The sequence below is a fragment of the Ursus americanus genome, chromosome 1 (genome assembly GCF_024610735.1).
Source record: "Ursus americanus isolate L20-20 chromosome 1, mUrsAme1.1.p, whole genome shotgun sequence".
Taxonomy (NCBI): Eukaryota; Metazoa; Chordata; class Mammalia; order Carnivora; family Ursidae; genus Ursus; species Ursus americanus.
This window is the reverse complement of record NC_142127.1, coordinates 32,535,278-32,550,882: the sequence shown is the minus strand read 5'-3', so window position 1 is coordinate 32,550,882 and position 15,605 is coordinate 32,535,278. Positions and strand designations below refer to the sequence as shown.

General features: G+C 37.1%; 1 protein-coding gene across 20 annotated transcripts in view; it reads left to right on the top strand.

Annotated features, from left to right (window-relative positions):
* Positions 1 to 15,605, top strand: part of NEB (nebulin) — a 209,813-nt gene that overhangs the window by 62,819 nt on the left and 131,389 nt on the right. For all 20 annotated transcript variants that reach the window (XM_087860771.1, XM_087860769.1, XM_087860763.1 and 17 more), the window contains exons 46-56: positions 375 to 581; positions 2,168 to 2,272; positions 3,201 to 3,308; positions 4,854 to 5,165; positions 5,311 to 5,517; positions 5,970 to 6,074; positions 7,050 to 7,157; positions 10,014 to 10,325; positions 10,513 to 10,716; positions 13,925 to 14,029; positions 15,223 to 15,330. In XM_087860771.1, coding sequence (XP_087716897.1) covers positions 375 to 581; positions 2,168 to 2,272; positions 3,201 to 3,308; positions 4,854 to 5,165; positions 5,311 to 5,517; positions 5,970 to 6,074; positions 7,050 to 7,157; positions 10,014 to 10,325; positions 10,513 to 10,716; positions 13,925 to 14,029; positions 15,223 to 15,330 — 1,881 coding nt within the window. The remainder of the gene's footprint in view (positions 1 to 374; positions 582 to 2,167; positions 2,273 to 3,200; positions 3,309 to 4,853; positions 5,166 to 5,310; positions 5,518 to 5,969; positions 6,075 to 7,049; positions 7,158 to 10,013; positions 10,326 to 10,512; positions 10,717 to 13,924; positions 14,030 to 15,222; positions 15,331 to 15,605) is intronic.

The following is a 15,605-nucleotide window of genomic DNA, read 5'->3' as shown; positions in this document are numbered from 1 at the left end:
CTTACAACGAAAGAGAGAACCAGGATCTTGGTGAGTCACCTGTCAACCAAGGGAACTTGGAAATTTATGTAAGAAAGGCCAGCACAGTCACATTTCTCAAGATAATAGTCACATGATAACTAATCCAGTTGGTATTTCTTAGCATTTTTTCTTTATGAAGGCACTGAGGAAAACAAACCACAAAGATATTACTGCTTATTTTTAATTTCTCATGCAAAAAAAAATGTAAGAAAAATGTTTAGGAACAAAAATAGTTGGAGTTCGATATACTACTGGTTAAAAACTAAAGGGGAACTTAGGGAATATTGAATACCCACTCATGGTTCTTGGCAGCTTTGGTTTCTTCTGATCCCTGAACTTTCCCTCTTTTGCAGAATCAGTACAAAGCTGACTATGTTGACTTCATGAAGGGGATTGGATGGCTCCCTCTGGGCTCCCTGGAGGCTGAGAAAAACAAGAAAGCCATGGAGATAATCAGTGAAAAGAAGTACCGCCAACACCCAGACACTTTGAAGTATTCCACTTTGATGGACTCAATGAACATGGTTTTGGCCCAGAATAATGCAAAAATTATGAATGAAGTGAGTCTTTTGATAGTATAATATTTCCTGTGCACCAGCAAAAAAGCCAGGTCTTCGTACATTTATTTGATCTGCAGGTTTTGCTAAAGGTTTTAGGGCATCACAATTAATGTTTATTCAGCTTTGAAAAAGGGTTAAAAAAAGATAGAAATTAGTCCTAATTAGTGGTGCCCTAAATGTTCAGTGAACCACTCTGCCCAACAGACATAAGAAAATAAATATGAATCGTTTCTCTTCATGCAAATTTTGGAAAGAAGTCTTGTTTGGCTAAGGTGAGGTCGAGTAGACGTTCACAATGCTGAATCAGCAAATTGTTTGCCTGCCAGCTGGGTGTTGCTGCCCACCCTGCTTCTTAGCTGCTTTGATGGAATCAAAGGAGACTCCTGGATCCTGTGGCTATAGCAGCATTCTGAGCCAGGACCTTCTCTGGGCAAATCACGAGAGCAGTTGTTCTGTACAAGTAGTTCCTTGGATCGTTAATTATTCCAGCTTTAGAAAAGCCTTACTGTATTTTTAAATTTATTTTTTATTTTTTATTTTATTTTTTTTAAAGAATTTATTTATTTATTTGACAGAGATAGAGACAGCCAGTGAGAGAGGGAACACAAACAGGGGGAGTGGGAGAGGAAGAAGCAGGCTCATAGCGGAGGAGCCTGATGGGGGACTCGATCCCATAACGCCAGGATCACACCCTGAGCCGAAGGCAGACGCTTAACCGCTGTGCCACCCAGGCGCCCCTATTTTTAAATTTATTAGCCATGATAGATACCAAGACCAAAAAGCATATCCACCTTGGACTTCTCTTTTTAATTGATAAATAATAAAATAATTGCAGCAGTTTGGGTTATATTATATAGATCATAATTTGAAATACCATTGATTAGCAAAAAAAAAATGGACTTTAAACAGTTGCAGAAAATGATGGTCCTATTTACACTAGAGAGAGCTGTATTATGCTAAGTGTCTGAGTAAACCCCTTGGAGTCTTCTGAGATTTGTCAAGATGACCGATCTCTTGGACGGGGACTTGCCTGAAAGACAAGGCACAGATCTCAGTGTCCCTTTTAAGATTTAGTATTTAAACTATCACAAGCTCACATTTGTTTTTTAGATGTTAAATCTTTCATTTTCAGTGTAATTTATTAATCATTTCAGAATAATGATGCCAAGATAAGATTCATCATCCTCTTATTGCAAAGTTCTGGAAATGATGGCCCAGACCTGCTGTGTGTCCTCAGGCAAGGTGCATTGCTTCTCTGGGCTATGGTTTTCTCAACTCTGCAATAAGAGGGTTCAACTGATGATCCCCAAGACATCTCTCAGTGTAGCATTTGCTATTTCTATGAGTCTCATCTTGGCATCATTTTACTTTCCATCTTGCGGCCTCTCCACTGTCTTGTTTGAATTAACACCTTTTCCATTTAAATTTAAAAAATAAGATCTAGCTAATAAAAATAATAAAATATGGGTATTTATGTACAATTTTATATATACATATGCATACACACACACAACACACACACACTAAATGAGCACCTTTTAAGATACTTAAATAATTTTCACTTTTTTTTTTTTTTAACTTCCCAGCACCTCTACAAACAAGCATGGGAGGCTGATAAGACCAAAGTCCACATTATGCCCGATATCCCCCAGATTGTCTTGGCAAAGGCAAATGCAATTAATATGAGTGATGTAAGTATAATTCCCCCTGATTTATTTGAACCAGTATAAACTAATTAATGTCTCTTAATTATAAGAGTGAATGTTTCGAAAATAAGAGTAGGAATCCACAAGTGAGAATCTTTCTTTTTCTCGCTTTGCTGAGAGTGAGAGCAGGCCTGTGGATGGGACTCCGGCTCTGTAGTCCGGAATTTGAAGGGCAGCTGGGTTTTGTTTGGTGGTGGGTACTCCTCAGACTCTGAGAGTTGGCAGGAAGAGAAGGGCTTGGGGACCCCAAAAGAGAAAAAGGAAGTGAGAATCCTAGGACCTGCTTCCTGGCATCTCTCTTCCAAGGCTTTGAGATGGTCCTAAAGAAGGGGTCTTGGGAAAAGTTAAGTAGGAAGGGAATGTGAACATTTTGAAGAATTTGGGGCAAGCTCCATAACAAGGAATGTTCAACACTTAGTGTTAGAAAATGCGTTAAGTGTTTTATTTCACTTTCTTTCTCAACCTAACCACAGTTGCTAGGAAATCTCTAATCCTACCAGTGTTTTCTATTTTCCTTGAATTATACAGGCATTTGTGATTGATGACTTATTTTTGGATTGTAGAATCCACACAGTTACATAAATAAAAGTGTCAATGGCAAAATAGAGAAATTTTCTTTTGATGTAAGAGTATGGTTGTTTTGAGAATCTACTGGGCTTTCACATTTTTAAAAAGCATATTTACAACTTAATAGAGACCATTAAGTCTTATGTTTTCTGGTGGTTTCTTGAAGGTATGTTTGAGTATATAGTAGACTTTTTTCAAACACAATTTTATTTGTCAGGACATTTAGCCATCGAACCACCAGTGAAGCGTTCTGCTCAAAAATAAACAATGCCACAGTGTTACTCTTTTCAAATCAACCCAGGCTTTCCTATTTAGAAGAACATTATTCCCTTGCCTCCCTTTACAGAAACTCTACAAACTTTCTTTGGAAGAATCTAAAAAGAAAGGCTATGATCTCAGAACCGATGCAATTCCTATCAAAGCTGCCAAAGCCTCAAGAGATATTGCAAGTGATGTAAGTCTGAAGGAGAGCACTTACCTGACTGGGTTCCTCCCCCCAATTTATCAAAATAATAAGGGCTGAATTTTGGAAACACTCAGTGGAAGAGATATAGGGGGAAAAGCATGCCTGCTAACAGTGGTCTCCTTCTAGTCTGTGAATGCTTTTTAGGCTTGCTCTTTTGTTTTCTCTGGTATTTCTGGGGAAAAAAACAAACAAACAGCATTGTGCTGTTTGCACAAAAAAACAAACAAACGTGCTAACCACACAATGACCACATATTTATGTGCTCCCTGGCTCATGAGCTCTAGGTGAATTTACTTTGAACTCCATCCCCAAGGCTATGGGCTATAGACACCCAGAGCCCTTCTCCAAGCTTTCCTGGTGAAAGACTTGGGTTGTTCCTGCTTCCTGCCTCTTAGGCGGTTTCCTCCTAGCAGGATGTCTCATTAAATGGTGTGCTGGGGATGCTGATCTTCTGGACTCATGACAGCTGATTATTAAGTAATCAGGAATTCTGCAAGCCAGTTATTAAATTCTTGGTAGCTTGACACCAGTCATGGTAGGAGTATTTACACCACAAAAATTGGCAAACACGACAGATCAGGGCTTTTTCCCTCCAGAGAGCTGGTATGCCAGCTCACCATTCCCACAGCATATCACCTGTATGAAACTCAATGCTTTCATTTGGTTGTTTCTGCAAGAAATCTTCTCACAGCGACCACTGAGTGATTGGGGGTTAATGGGAGGAACACACACATTTCAGAGTACTCTTTCCTTAGCCACCCCCCAGTGACACTTTCTCTTTCTTATTCTATGCCTGATCTTCCTCTTTTCCATCTGTCCATCCCTATGCCACTACTACATTGTCCTGAAATCTCAAAATTCTTTTCCCTCTATTCTGGAGTAATTTGCTCTCTGAGCTCCTACTCCTTAACTTGCACACTCAAACGCACAAGAGATAGGCAGAATAAGAAGCTTTCCATGTATCAGAACCTCCTCTGTAGAAACAGGTTGAGTGATAAATAGTAAAGTTTATTTTCCATTACACCAGTATAGAAAGTCTTAAAGGAAAAGGAGCTCCACAGATATAAGGGTACTCTACGATGATACTGTGTATGTCATAAACTAAGTCTATTTTCTACAGTAAAAGACTGGGTGATTTCTTTGGGCAACAGTAAACTGCTTAGAACATTCTGCTTTTTTTCCCCTCTCATTTGCTATACTGTTATCACCTATGAAAGATGTCCAAACTTAACAAAAGAAGTCAGTGTGGTATATCATCGTTAAGTTCTGGGTTCTAATCCTTAGTGACCTTAGCATGTCACTCACCTCTCTGGGTCTCAGCTTACTCATCTGTAAAACGGGGCAGGAGTAATACCTTTGCTATCTACCTCACAGCATGTAGTTGTGAGTATCAAGTTACACAAACAAATGTGAAAAACATGTTTTATAAACTGTAGAATTCTGCACAAGTATCACTTTTTATGAAATACAGAATATTGATACTGGAATGTTTCTAGTCAAGGGAATTGCTCAAATAAACTCATTTTTTCACAGTATAAATACAAATACAATTATGAAAAGGAGAGGGGGAAGATGTTTGGTTTCCGCAGCCTTGAGGATGATCCCAAATTAGTCCATTCCATGCAAGTGGCAAAGATGCAATCCGATCGGGAGTACAAGAAAAACTATGAGAATACGAAGACCAGCTACCATACCCCTGCGGACATGCTCAGTGTCACTGCGGCCAAGGATGCCCAGGCCAACATCACCAACACCAACTACAAGCATCTGATTCACAAGTACATCCTCCTTCCAGATGCCATGAGCATTGAGCTGAGCAGGAATATGAATCACATACAGAGTGATGTAAGTCTCTCTTCTTTCTGGGTGATGGTTGGATTTCTTGCATGGGAACAGAGATCACAATCTTCTCTGCCACACTTTTGTGTCTGAACTGATAAAAGTAAAGTAATTGGTAAGGTAAAGTCAAATTTGTCTCTTCTCTTTATAGAATGAATATAAGCAGGACTACAATGAGTGGTACAAAGGGCTTGGCTGGAGTCCAGCTGGTTCCCTAGAAGTGGAGAAGGCCAAGAAAGCTACCGAATATGCCAGTGATCAGAAATACCGCCAACACCCTAGCAACTTCCAGTTTAAGAAGCTGAATGACTCCATGGACATGGTTCTTGCCAAACAGAATACACAAACCATGAACAAGGTAGACAGCCATCCTTCTATACAGCTGCCCTTCCCTACAGCTCCCAGCAAGGCAGGGCTAGCAGCCTCTGGTTCTTGTTTGGGAAATTTGGTTTGGGTCCACCACTTCTGGGCAGTGACAGACTGTTCCAGGGCATGTCGCTACATCATTTTCTTCTGCCTACTTATTTTTATTTCCCCTGACATCCTAAATTGAGTTAGGAATCATTTGTTTTTTTAAAATTGTTATATATTAAGGACTTCCAATTAATTCTAGAAGATAGAGAATATCCAAAATATTATTTTTTTTAAAAAAATCTGAGTTTGTTTTTGGTATCTTTCCTGAGTCATATACCACTTTAATTACTGAATTTAATTCAAATTGAGTGCATTTAAATGCTTGGTTACATTTTTTTCTTTTCTGTTTGTCCTTCAAATATCAAATGTCTTTCTTTTTTTCTCCTGACTTCCTAGCACTTATATACCGTTGACTGGAACAAAGATAAAACCAAGATTCATGTGATGCCAGACACACCAGATATTTTACAAGCCAAGCAGAATCAAGCTCAGTATAGTCAGGTAAAGCTACATAAAAATTTGGCTTGAAACGAATTAAACTTTTTAAATGATGTAACGGTAAATAATTGACGTAAATGCTGAATTAATAGAAATGAATGACTCAAACTGGCAAGTTAGAGATGCTGCAGAATGTGGTGGTTAAAAGCAAGAGCCTTAGCTGTGACTCTTACGCTCCGTGGAGCAGGCACTGTGCTTGTTTTCTTTATCTCAGTACTCATTGTACTTGGCACAGAGTAGGAAATCAATAGATAATTGTTGAAAGAAAAAATGGCATCAGACAGACCTGGTATGGGTTTTTGGCTTTGCCATTTATGAGTTACATAACATCAGGTCTAAGCCTTCGTTTCCTCATCCCTGAAATTGGGACCATAGTAGTGCTTATGACATTGAACTGTTGTGAAGACCAAATGAGAAATTCCCATGTAAGGCTCTCAACACAGTACCTGGCACATAGTAAGTTCTGGAGGACTTTCAACTGTTTTTATTATTACCCTTTTAACACACATGCATCCATTCAATAAATTTCATTCATAAAGATTAATTCATCTATTGTACCTCATAAAAGACATTCAGTATCTATTGCTTTGATCACTTGGATAATCAAAATTTCGTTACCTGACTTTTTTTGGTTACCAATTTATTTAACATCTGTGAACAAAATAGCCTAGACTGTACTTAATAGCGGGGAGAAAGTATCTGATACACTTGATATGCCCAAATTGTGTCTGAACAGAAAAGCTACTCTAACATTGTAGTGTGTCTCTTGTAACTATTCTCAGAGCCAGAAAACTGAAGCAAGATCCTGCAGTGCTAAGTCAGTGCTCCGTAAAACAGCTTGAGCTGTACTATCCATATCTTTAGAGATAAGGTAGATGATAGAGTCTGATGCCTACTGTCTGGGTAGACTTTTGTCCAGTAATCCACTGGGATTTTAATATATACTGAATAACGCTAAATTAAGTGTTTAATTTCCAGAAACTCTATAAACTTGGATGGGAAGAAGCTCTGAAGAAAGGCTATGATCTCCCACTTGATGCAATTTCTGTACAGTCGGCCAAAGCTTCAAGAGACATTGTTAGCGACGTAAGTTTGGCTTGTTTGGCTTTTATGATGTATTTTATCTGAATCAGGTATCTTTAATACTCGTAACTGTTTTTACAGATAGGCTTTGCCTGTGTAACGGCAAAATGGCAAAATGTAATGCCATTCCCTTCATCTTCTCCTACCTACCCTCTTCATTTACTGAACATTCCCTTTTCTTTCTTACCGATCCAGTATCAAAATAAGGGCTTCCTGAATAGAGGTTGAGACAGAGGACCTGTAAGATCCATTACACTAAGATGCTATGTTTCTAGATATTACAAAGAAGCCAGAGATTTCAGTGTTCCCCTGCTTGCCTGAAAATAATTTCCTGTTTTCTCTTTGTCTATCTTAGACAAATTCAAAGCACCAGATAATAAATCAACCTCAACAACCTGATGTCGATAAATTTTTATATGCACATATTTAAGAATTAGATGCCAGTTCTTTTTATTTAACCTATTCTTACATTTACATAATTCTAATAAATTAGCTTGGGGCATAAAAAATTCAGGAAGTTTCAGGAATTTAGGTTTAAGTTCCAGAGTGCCAAACTTTCTGTTGGAAATCTGATCCCAAAGTTCATAAAACAGGGATATATTTGTTCTCCAAGGCAACTTCTAGTTATGATTGGAAGGGATAGTCAATTTGGTGAATAAACTAGGTACGATTCCTATTGATTAGTTAAATTTTTATTAATATTTGACTTTACTGTTCTGCATATAAACATGTCATTTTGTTAATTCTAAGAATTAACCTCAAAAAATTCAGAGGACTTTGGAATTTCAGAGGGAAGCTCTACCTCTTAAAATTTTTAAAACAAGACAAAGACTTGGGTTGGAAAAAGGAGTGTCTAAAACAGCATCCGACAATAAATTCTAAGAATATAAGGGAAGCTTTTCTTTAAAGCAGTCAATTTGTGACACTCCAGAAATGTGGGAAAATTAGATGATTTATTATTACTCACTGGCTTGCAGGTCAATTCCGCATTAAAACAAATCAGCGTGCTGCAGAACAGCAAGAATGATGCTTGAATATCCCCGCAGGAGCGTTTCGTGTTATGTAGTCTCCGTGAGGTGAAGATTAGTTAGAAATTGAAGAAATACATCAGTGATTTCCTAACTATACGTTTGATAGTACCTAATTTCTTTTAGTATGAAACCATTAGTTAGAACCTTTTGAAATCTTACCCTAAAATTCACTTTATGTGAACTTTACCACCATTGTAGAGATTATATCTCCCCTCAGTTTCAAATGCTTTTTTTAAAAGATTTATTTATCTTAGAGAGAGTGAATGGGGGGAGGGGCAGAGGGAGAGGAAGAGAGAATCTCAAGCTGAGTGCAAAACCTGAAGTGGAGCTCGATCTCACGACCCCGAGCTCATGACCTCAGCCAAAATCTAGAGGTGGACCCTTAACTGACTGAGCCACCCAGGTGCTCCTCGAATGGTTTTTATATTCTACAAAACTTAAGGAAATTAGAGATATTTTTATGAGAACTTAATTTAATAAATTAGAATCATAGAATTTAGTTAGACAACGTAAAAGCTATTTAATCCAGCCTCCCACTCAGTGTCCTGCCAACTCTACGAAAGCTGGTCATCTGGTCGTGTGAACACTTACACGTAAAAGAATTTTTGTGTCCTTCAGGGCAGGTCATCTCCTTGTTGGATCATCTCTAACTGTCATTATATAGTTCCCTATTTTGAACCTGAGTATGTTGTCGATCAACTCTAGGTCTGTGCTGTGGAACATCACGAAGTAGCTTATTTCCTCTTTCACTTGACATCTCTTCATATTACAAGCTTTTTGCTTATTCTCATTTGGTTTCAGTTTTCTGAGTCCTTCAGTATTCTGAATATTCACTATTCTTTAAAAGTCCTTCACTCTACCTGTGATTTATTCTATTTTTTTCAGTACCCCTCTCAAAATAGTTCCCCCAAACTTCGTGTTGTTTCCCTGTCGCAGGAGGTCAGGCCAGAGTAAACGAGCTTCTGACTTGTGTCCCTGTCTTTAACACTACTTTTATAAGCGATTTTGTCAGATTGCCCATATTGAGCTTATAGTCAACCTAAACTCCTGAGTATTTTTAACGTATGTAACTGTGAAGCTGGATGTCAAGAGAGAGTAGAACCTAACTCCATGAAGTAATGTATGCTGGCTGTCTAGCATCAAGTAAATGCTATTATTATTACTGTCATTATTATTGTTACGATTGTTGTCCAGTACTAACGCAGTTTTTTCCCCAATTGAATCTAAATAGTGGATTTCACTTTTCTTGAATTTATGTAGTTCATTTGGACTCATCTTAACAATATGTTGAGATCTTGTGAAATTCTCTTTCTAATCTAACATATTTAGCTATTTGTAGCTACATGCACATGAAGATATGGATCCTAAACAGGACAAGTTTATCGGACATAACCATATGGCAAACCACTAAAAATCCTGCTGCTTAATAAGTTAATCTGTATTATGAGGCTCGTTGATCAAGTCCTGAATCTTTCTTATTTTTCTGCCATTCAGCCCATACTTTCCGATCACTCCCATAAGGCTATCACAACAGCGTTAGCAGGGTCAGCATACCCAATGTCTAGCACATCATGGCATATATTTTTGTCTCTAGTTAGAATTTTTTATCATAACCTCTCTTGATAATCAACTACATTACATTTTTTTTGGAAGCCTCTATGTAAGTTCTTACTTTTCTTACTAAATTAACATGGACATCCCTTTTCTCATTTCAGCTTTGGAAAACAAACATACAAACTACGCAAATTGAGCCTTTAATTAAGCTCAAATTGTTGAGCTTCACTTGATCTCTGTATGTTAATAAAAGAAATGATTCCTTTGATTTCAGTTTAAATACAAACAAGGCTACCGCAAACAACTTGGCCACCATATTGGATTCCGGAACCTGCAAGATGATCCAAAGCTTGTGCTGTCCATGAATGTAGCCAAAATGCAGAGTGAAAGAGAATACAAGAAGGACTTTGAGAAGTGGAAGACCAGGTTCAGCAGCCCAGTGGACATGCTGGGAGTGGTGCTGGCCAAGAAATGTCAGGCCTTAGTCAGTGACATAGACTATAAGAACTACCTGCACCAGTGGACATGCCTGCCTGACCAGAATGACGTTATTCAAGCTAAAAAGGTTTATCAACTGCAGAGTGAGGTGAGTTTCTATTTAATTGAATACCTTATATATTACCATTTGAGTAGCCATTGAGTCACAGAGAGACAAAGTAAAAAGGAATTATTATTGAATATCTAAAATACATCTCTTTGTAATGTGTAGAATCACTTGAGTCAAGGGTCCAAATGAGGATGGGGTTTTGATGGAGTTCTTTGTAATTTCACAGAATCTGTATAAGTCTGACCTTGAGTGGCTGAGAGGCATAGGATGGAGTCCCCTGGGTTCTTTGGAGGCAGAAAAGAACAAGCGGGCTTCAGAAATCATCAGTGAGAAGAAATACCGTCAGCCTCCAGACAGAAACAAGTTCACCAGCATTCCTGATGCCATGGACATAGTTCTGGCAAAGACAAATGCCAAAAATAGGAGTGATGTGAGTAACTCTTTAGAAATAAATAGAAAAATTATAGTGCCTGATAAGTGGTAGGTGCTCAATAGCATTTGCTTAAGTAATTAATAGAATAACATAGCATCATATCCTCCAGCATAGCCCAACAGAGCATAATGTTTAATATTGGCTGCTTCATTTGAATTATCAACTACTCTATACTGAATCATGTAAAATGGGTTAATATCAATTTTGTCACCTAAAGTTTTCATACTTATTCACTTATTTATCTACCTATTTATCCATCCATCCATCATCCATCCTGTAAATGAGAAAGCTATTGAACATACTTTTTTTTCTTTGAAACTTGAACACATTAAAGACCTAGACTTCGTGGTGTTGGTGTTGTTGTTGTTGTTGTTGTTGTAAAGTGTATGAGAGGGTAATATTTTGAGTACTTTGCACAAGCAAGGTGGAAATGTTATAAAGAGTGTATTTTCTCCCAAGTGTTTATAATGCATTTAGCTTTGCCAAATCAAGAGAAGTAGATAATACTACACACATACACGTGTGTGTATGTGTGTATATGTATCCCATCTTCAACTTATTTCCCTCTTTAGCACTGATACCAGTGGTTGACATGTAATTCTAAATATTTATTGAATGAAATGAAAGATAGCCGTGTAGAGTAATTCTATGCAAAGAGAAAGAGTACTCATCATTGTTCAGTGAGAAGCATAACCCTGAAAATTACAGAAAGTTGAATTATGTGCACTGAGATTCTGGAACTGGTAAGAAAGTTTGAATTGATATGTAATAATAATTGGGTCTTAGAGGGATCTGAATACTTCTGTATATTTTTACACCTATCGTACATATTCACTTTATTATAAAGCTCATAACTAGCTTATAGTAAGCATTTGATAAATTGTAGCTCCTCTCTTCCCAATCAACCTCTCACAGACTTCTTGAAATTTTTATATCCAAAATTTATAATAAATGCTGACCTGTTGGCTTTATTATAAATATTCAAGTTTTCATTTCTTTTTTTTTATGATGGTAATTTGAATCCAACAGGCTGACTAATAAACAAGCAAATTTATGCAAAATAGCTCCCCCTTTGGAATCCAAGATTTTTTTCTCTCCATGAAACAGGGCTGTTTACAGAGCTCTGAACTAATAAGGTGGGGAAGAGAAGACCCTTCAATCATGAAATTTATCAACATTAAAATGCCTCGGGACAGACCTCTTCAACAGTATGCCCTGAATCTAGGAATGCTGAGATACAGACCCCCTCAGGCCTCATAAGAGGGCCACGTGGATCCTTGAGCCTGCTGTTTCTCCTTTGAATAATAGACCAATACATCTATCTCAGGATAAACAAATATTAGTATTTTCTGTTTTGGGGGGAGGTGAGGCGGGGTTGTGGTGAAAATGACACATACCATTGAAGAGATGGTACAACTTAGTGGTTCTCAAACAGGGACAGTTTTGTCCCACAGGGGAGATTTGGCAACACCTAGAGACCTTTTTAGTTGTCACAACTTGAGAGTGGCATTCTACTGGCATCTAGTGGATAGAAGACAGGGATGCTACTAAACATTCCAGAAACCTACAGGACAGCACTCCTACAACCAAGAATCCTCCAGTGTACAACACCAATAGTGCTGAGATTGAGAATCTCTGATCTTAATCAGAAAGGTTAGTACAGAACCAGGATAAATGTATGTGGAAATTGGCAAGCCTTGCTTTGTTTTGGTCCTGGAGGTCTTAGATTCTCTGGGTTACGTGGATTGTAGTGAGCATGTGCAGAAGTGAATTGGAGGAAGGAGAAAAGCACCAGCCCCTATACCCTACACTGAATGCCTCGAGGGGAAATTGACAAGTCCAAGGAACCAATGAGACTTCTAAATTTTTTTATTTTGAAATAATTTCAGGCATATAGAAAAGTTGCAAAAATAGTACAAATAATTTAAATACATACAATAAATATATAAACATAATCATGTGTGTATATCTATATCTTCATCCCAGTTCCCCAATTGTTAGCATTAGTCACATTTGCTTTTTTCCCCCCTATTTTTCTTTCATATATATATGTAAGTTGCTGCATTGATGCCTCTCTAGCCCTAAATACTTCAGTGTGCATTTCCTGAAAACAAGAACATTCTCTTGCAAAACCACAGTGGGATGATCAAAATCAGGAAATTAACATTGAAATAAATTGTGTAGACTAGTATTGGACATCACTACTGTCCTTTATACAAAATAAGAACTATCTTCTGATCCAGAATCCAATCTAAGATCACATCCTGCATTTGCTTGTCATGTCTGTAGTCTCCTTTAATCTGGACTGGCTCCTCACTCTTCCTTTGTCTTTCAAGTTCTTGACATTTGGGAAGAGCACAGGCCAGTTATTCTGTAGAATCTTTCTGTAATTTGGGTCTATTTCCTCTGATTCGATTCAGGTTTTGTACTTTCAGCAGGACATATGTGTAGTACCCTCCTCTGTATGTCCTATCAGGTGGTACATAGTATCAATTCGTTTCATTACTGATCATTTTAATTTTAATCCCTTGGTTATAAAATGGTGTTGAGAGGTTTCTCCATTGTCAAATTACATTTTATCTTTCGTAATTGATGAGTATCTTGTGAGGAGATTCTCTGACAGTTCTCTATTTTTCATCAGACTTTCACCCCCTTGTTTTAGTAAACCAATGAGATCTTTCTTTGGGTTATCTTGTCTTCTGTAGAAGACAGAGAGAGGATGGCCCTGGGACATATAAAAGATTTTGATCAAGTCCATACAAAATTCTCTCGGGATCCTAATCCACCCAAATTATTATAAGGTAGAGCTATAAATAAAACATATAGGAAATGTGAGTCCCTAATTTCTAGATAACCTCAAATATGTCATTTTTTTGAGAAGGGAAGTTAAATACCAAGGGTGACTTTTATAATCAGATGGAGAATTCTGCTCTATTTGTTGATCATGGCAAAGACTCTAATTACTTGGATTGATTTCTAATGGGCAGGGTTATTTGTAACCTCGAAAAGGTAATTCATACTTTATATTTTGAAAGGCAGTTATATCCCAGACAAGTCAAAAAATACACTGCCTATTTTCTGCTTACGTTACCTGCTTATGCTCTCAGTTATAATGCGTAATTCTGATGAATTCAGTGATCCTGTTTGAAGTTAATGATGTCATTCACTAATGAAACCACTGAAAAGCTCTTATTTCTCATTTTAGAGACTTTATAGAGAAGCTTGGGACAAAGACAAGACTCAAATCCACATCATGCCTGATACACCTGACATTATTCTGGCTAAAGCAAACTTAATCAATACAAGTGATGTAAGTCTCCAAATTCAGCGTGTTTTTCAGAAAGCTTTTAATTGCTTCTAAAGCAAGGAATTTATTTGGAAGTAAATTTGCATGTCTGAATGATTTTGATTAATAAACTACATACGACTTAGATTCCTTATTTAGTGTTTTTTAACTTGAATATCAAAATAATTGGCACTCCCTGTCTCAGGCAGGGTTGGGGGTCTGTGGTGTCTGTTCCTTGTAGTCGTTTATTACATATATTAGCATAATATAGTGGTTTATATTGCTCTCCCCTTTGTGGCTGGGAGCTTCTCAGGGTCAGAGACAATTTGTATGGGCCTGCAGTGCTTAGCTGGTATAGTGCCCAACACATGAAATTCAATGAAATTTCAAATGAATAAGCATGAAAAAAACCCATGCAGGAGAATTCCATTTTTATTTGTATTGTCATCATAGCATAATCTCCTGAAATCTGTAGATGTAAAAATTAAATATTTTAAAGACAAATTCTAAACCCTAATAGAAGGTCTTCACAACATTAAATAATATATTAGAATAATGCCACAAATGACTAAAATATAAACTCGTTTCAAGATCAGTAGGCATTTTAAACAATCTGGCTTCGGGATAAAGTGCATTAAATTTTATTTAATGTTATTTTGTTATGTAACAAATCTGAAGAAACAAATTATTCCACTTAAGCTTTTAAATTCAACATTTAAAGTTTCCTCCAAAAAAATCTTAGATTTAAAAAATTATGAAGGATTTTGTTTCTTACCTACAGCCAGCCCTATATCATGAAATAGGCTATTTTACAATGTGTTAGTTATGTGGAAGAGACAGCCCATTAGGCATAATTTTTCCCCACAAAAGGCATTGGTCTATTCTAACAAAAACTTCTAATGAAACACTCAAAGTTAATTGGAAAACAGCACCCAAATAATATTTTATTTCATTTCTCTATCAATTTACTTCTGCCTCATTCTCATAAGTATTTGGGAAGAGCTGAAATTTAATTTTGTTGATCTGGGTAATCGAAGAGCTTTAAGTTTAAAATAGGATCATTAGCAATCAATGGGCATAATTTCCAACTACATTTGAGTATTCTAGAGCAGATACTCTTTTCGGGGACTCTTAAAATAGTTAGCACATTGCATTCATTATGCTGCAGTTGTTTATGGAAAACAGCTTTTCCCAAAGTGATCTTCATCTCTTAACAGAAACTCTACCGAATGGGTTATGAAGAATTGAAGAAAAAAGGTTACGATCTTCCCCTTGATGCCATACCAATCAAAGCCGCAAAAGCATCTCGAGAAATTGCCAGTGAAGTAAGACTGTACCCATGGTTTATATTGATTTGATTGCAATTTATCACTTTAAAACAGTTTCAATTTAATCTTAAATTGAACAAAATCTTCCCAGGAGTAACAAATTAAAACAGAGTGAAATGATCCCAAAGATGTAGTGTGGGATGAGGATAAACTCAAGGTCTTTGGAACTGGAATCTGTATGAAATATATCGTGTATGACATTTGTACCTGGAGTTAGTCTTCAATCTTTCTTATCAGAAAACTTAAATCTGTGGCTCTCTAGGCTTTGTGAA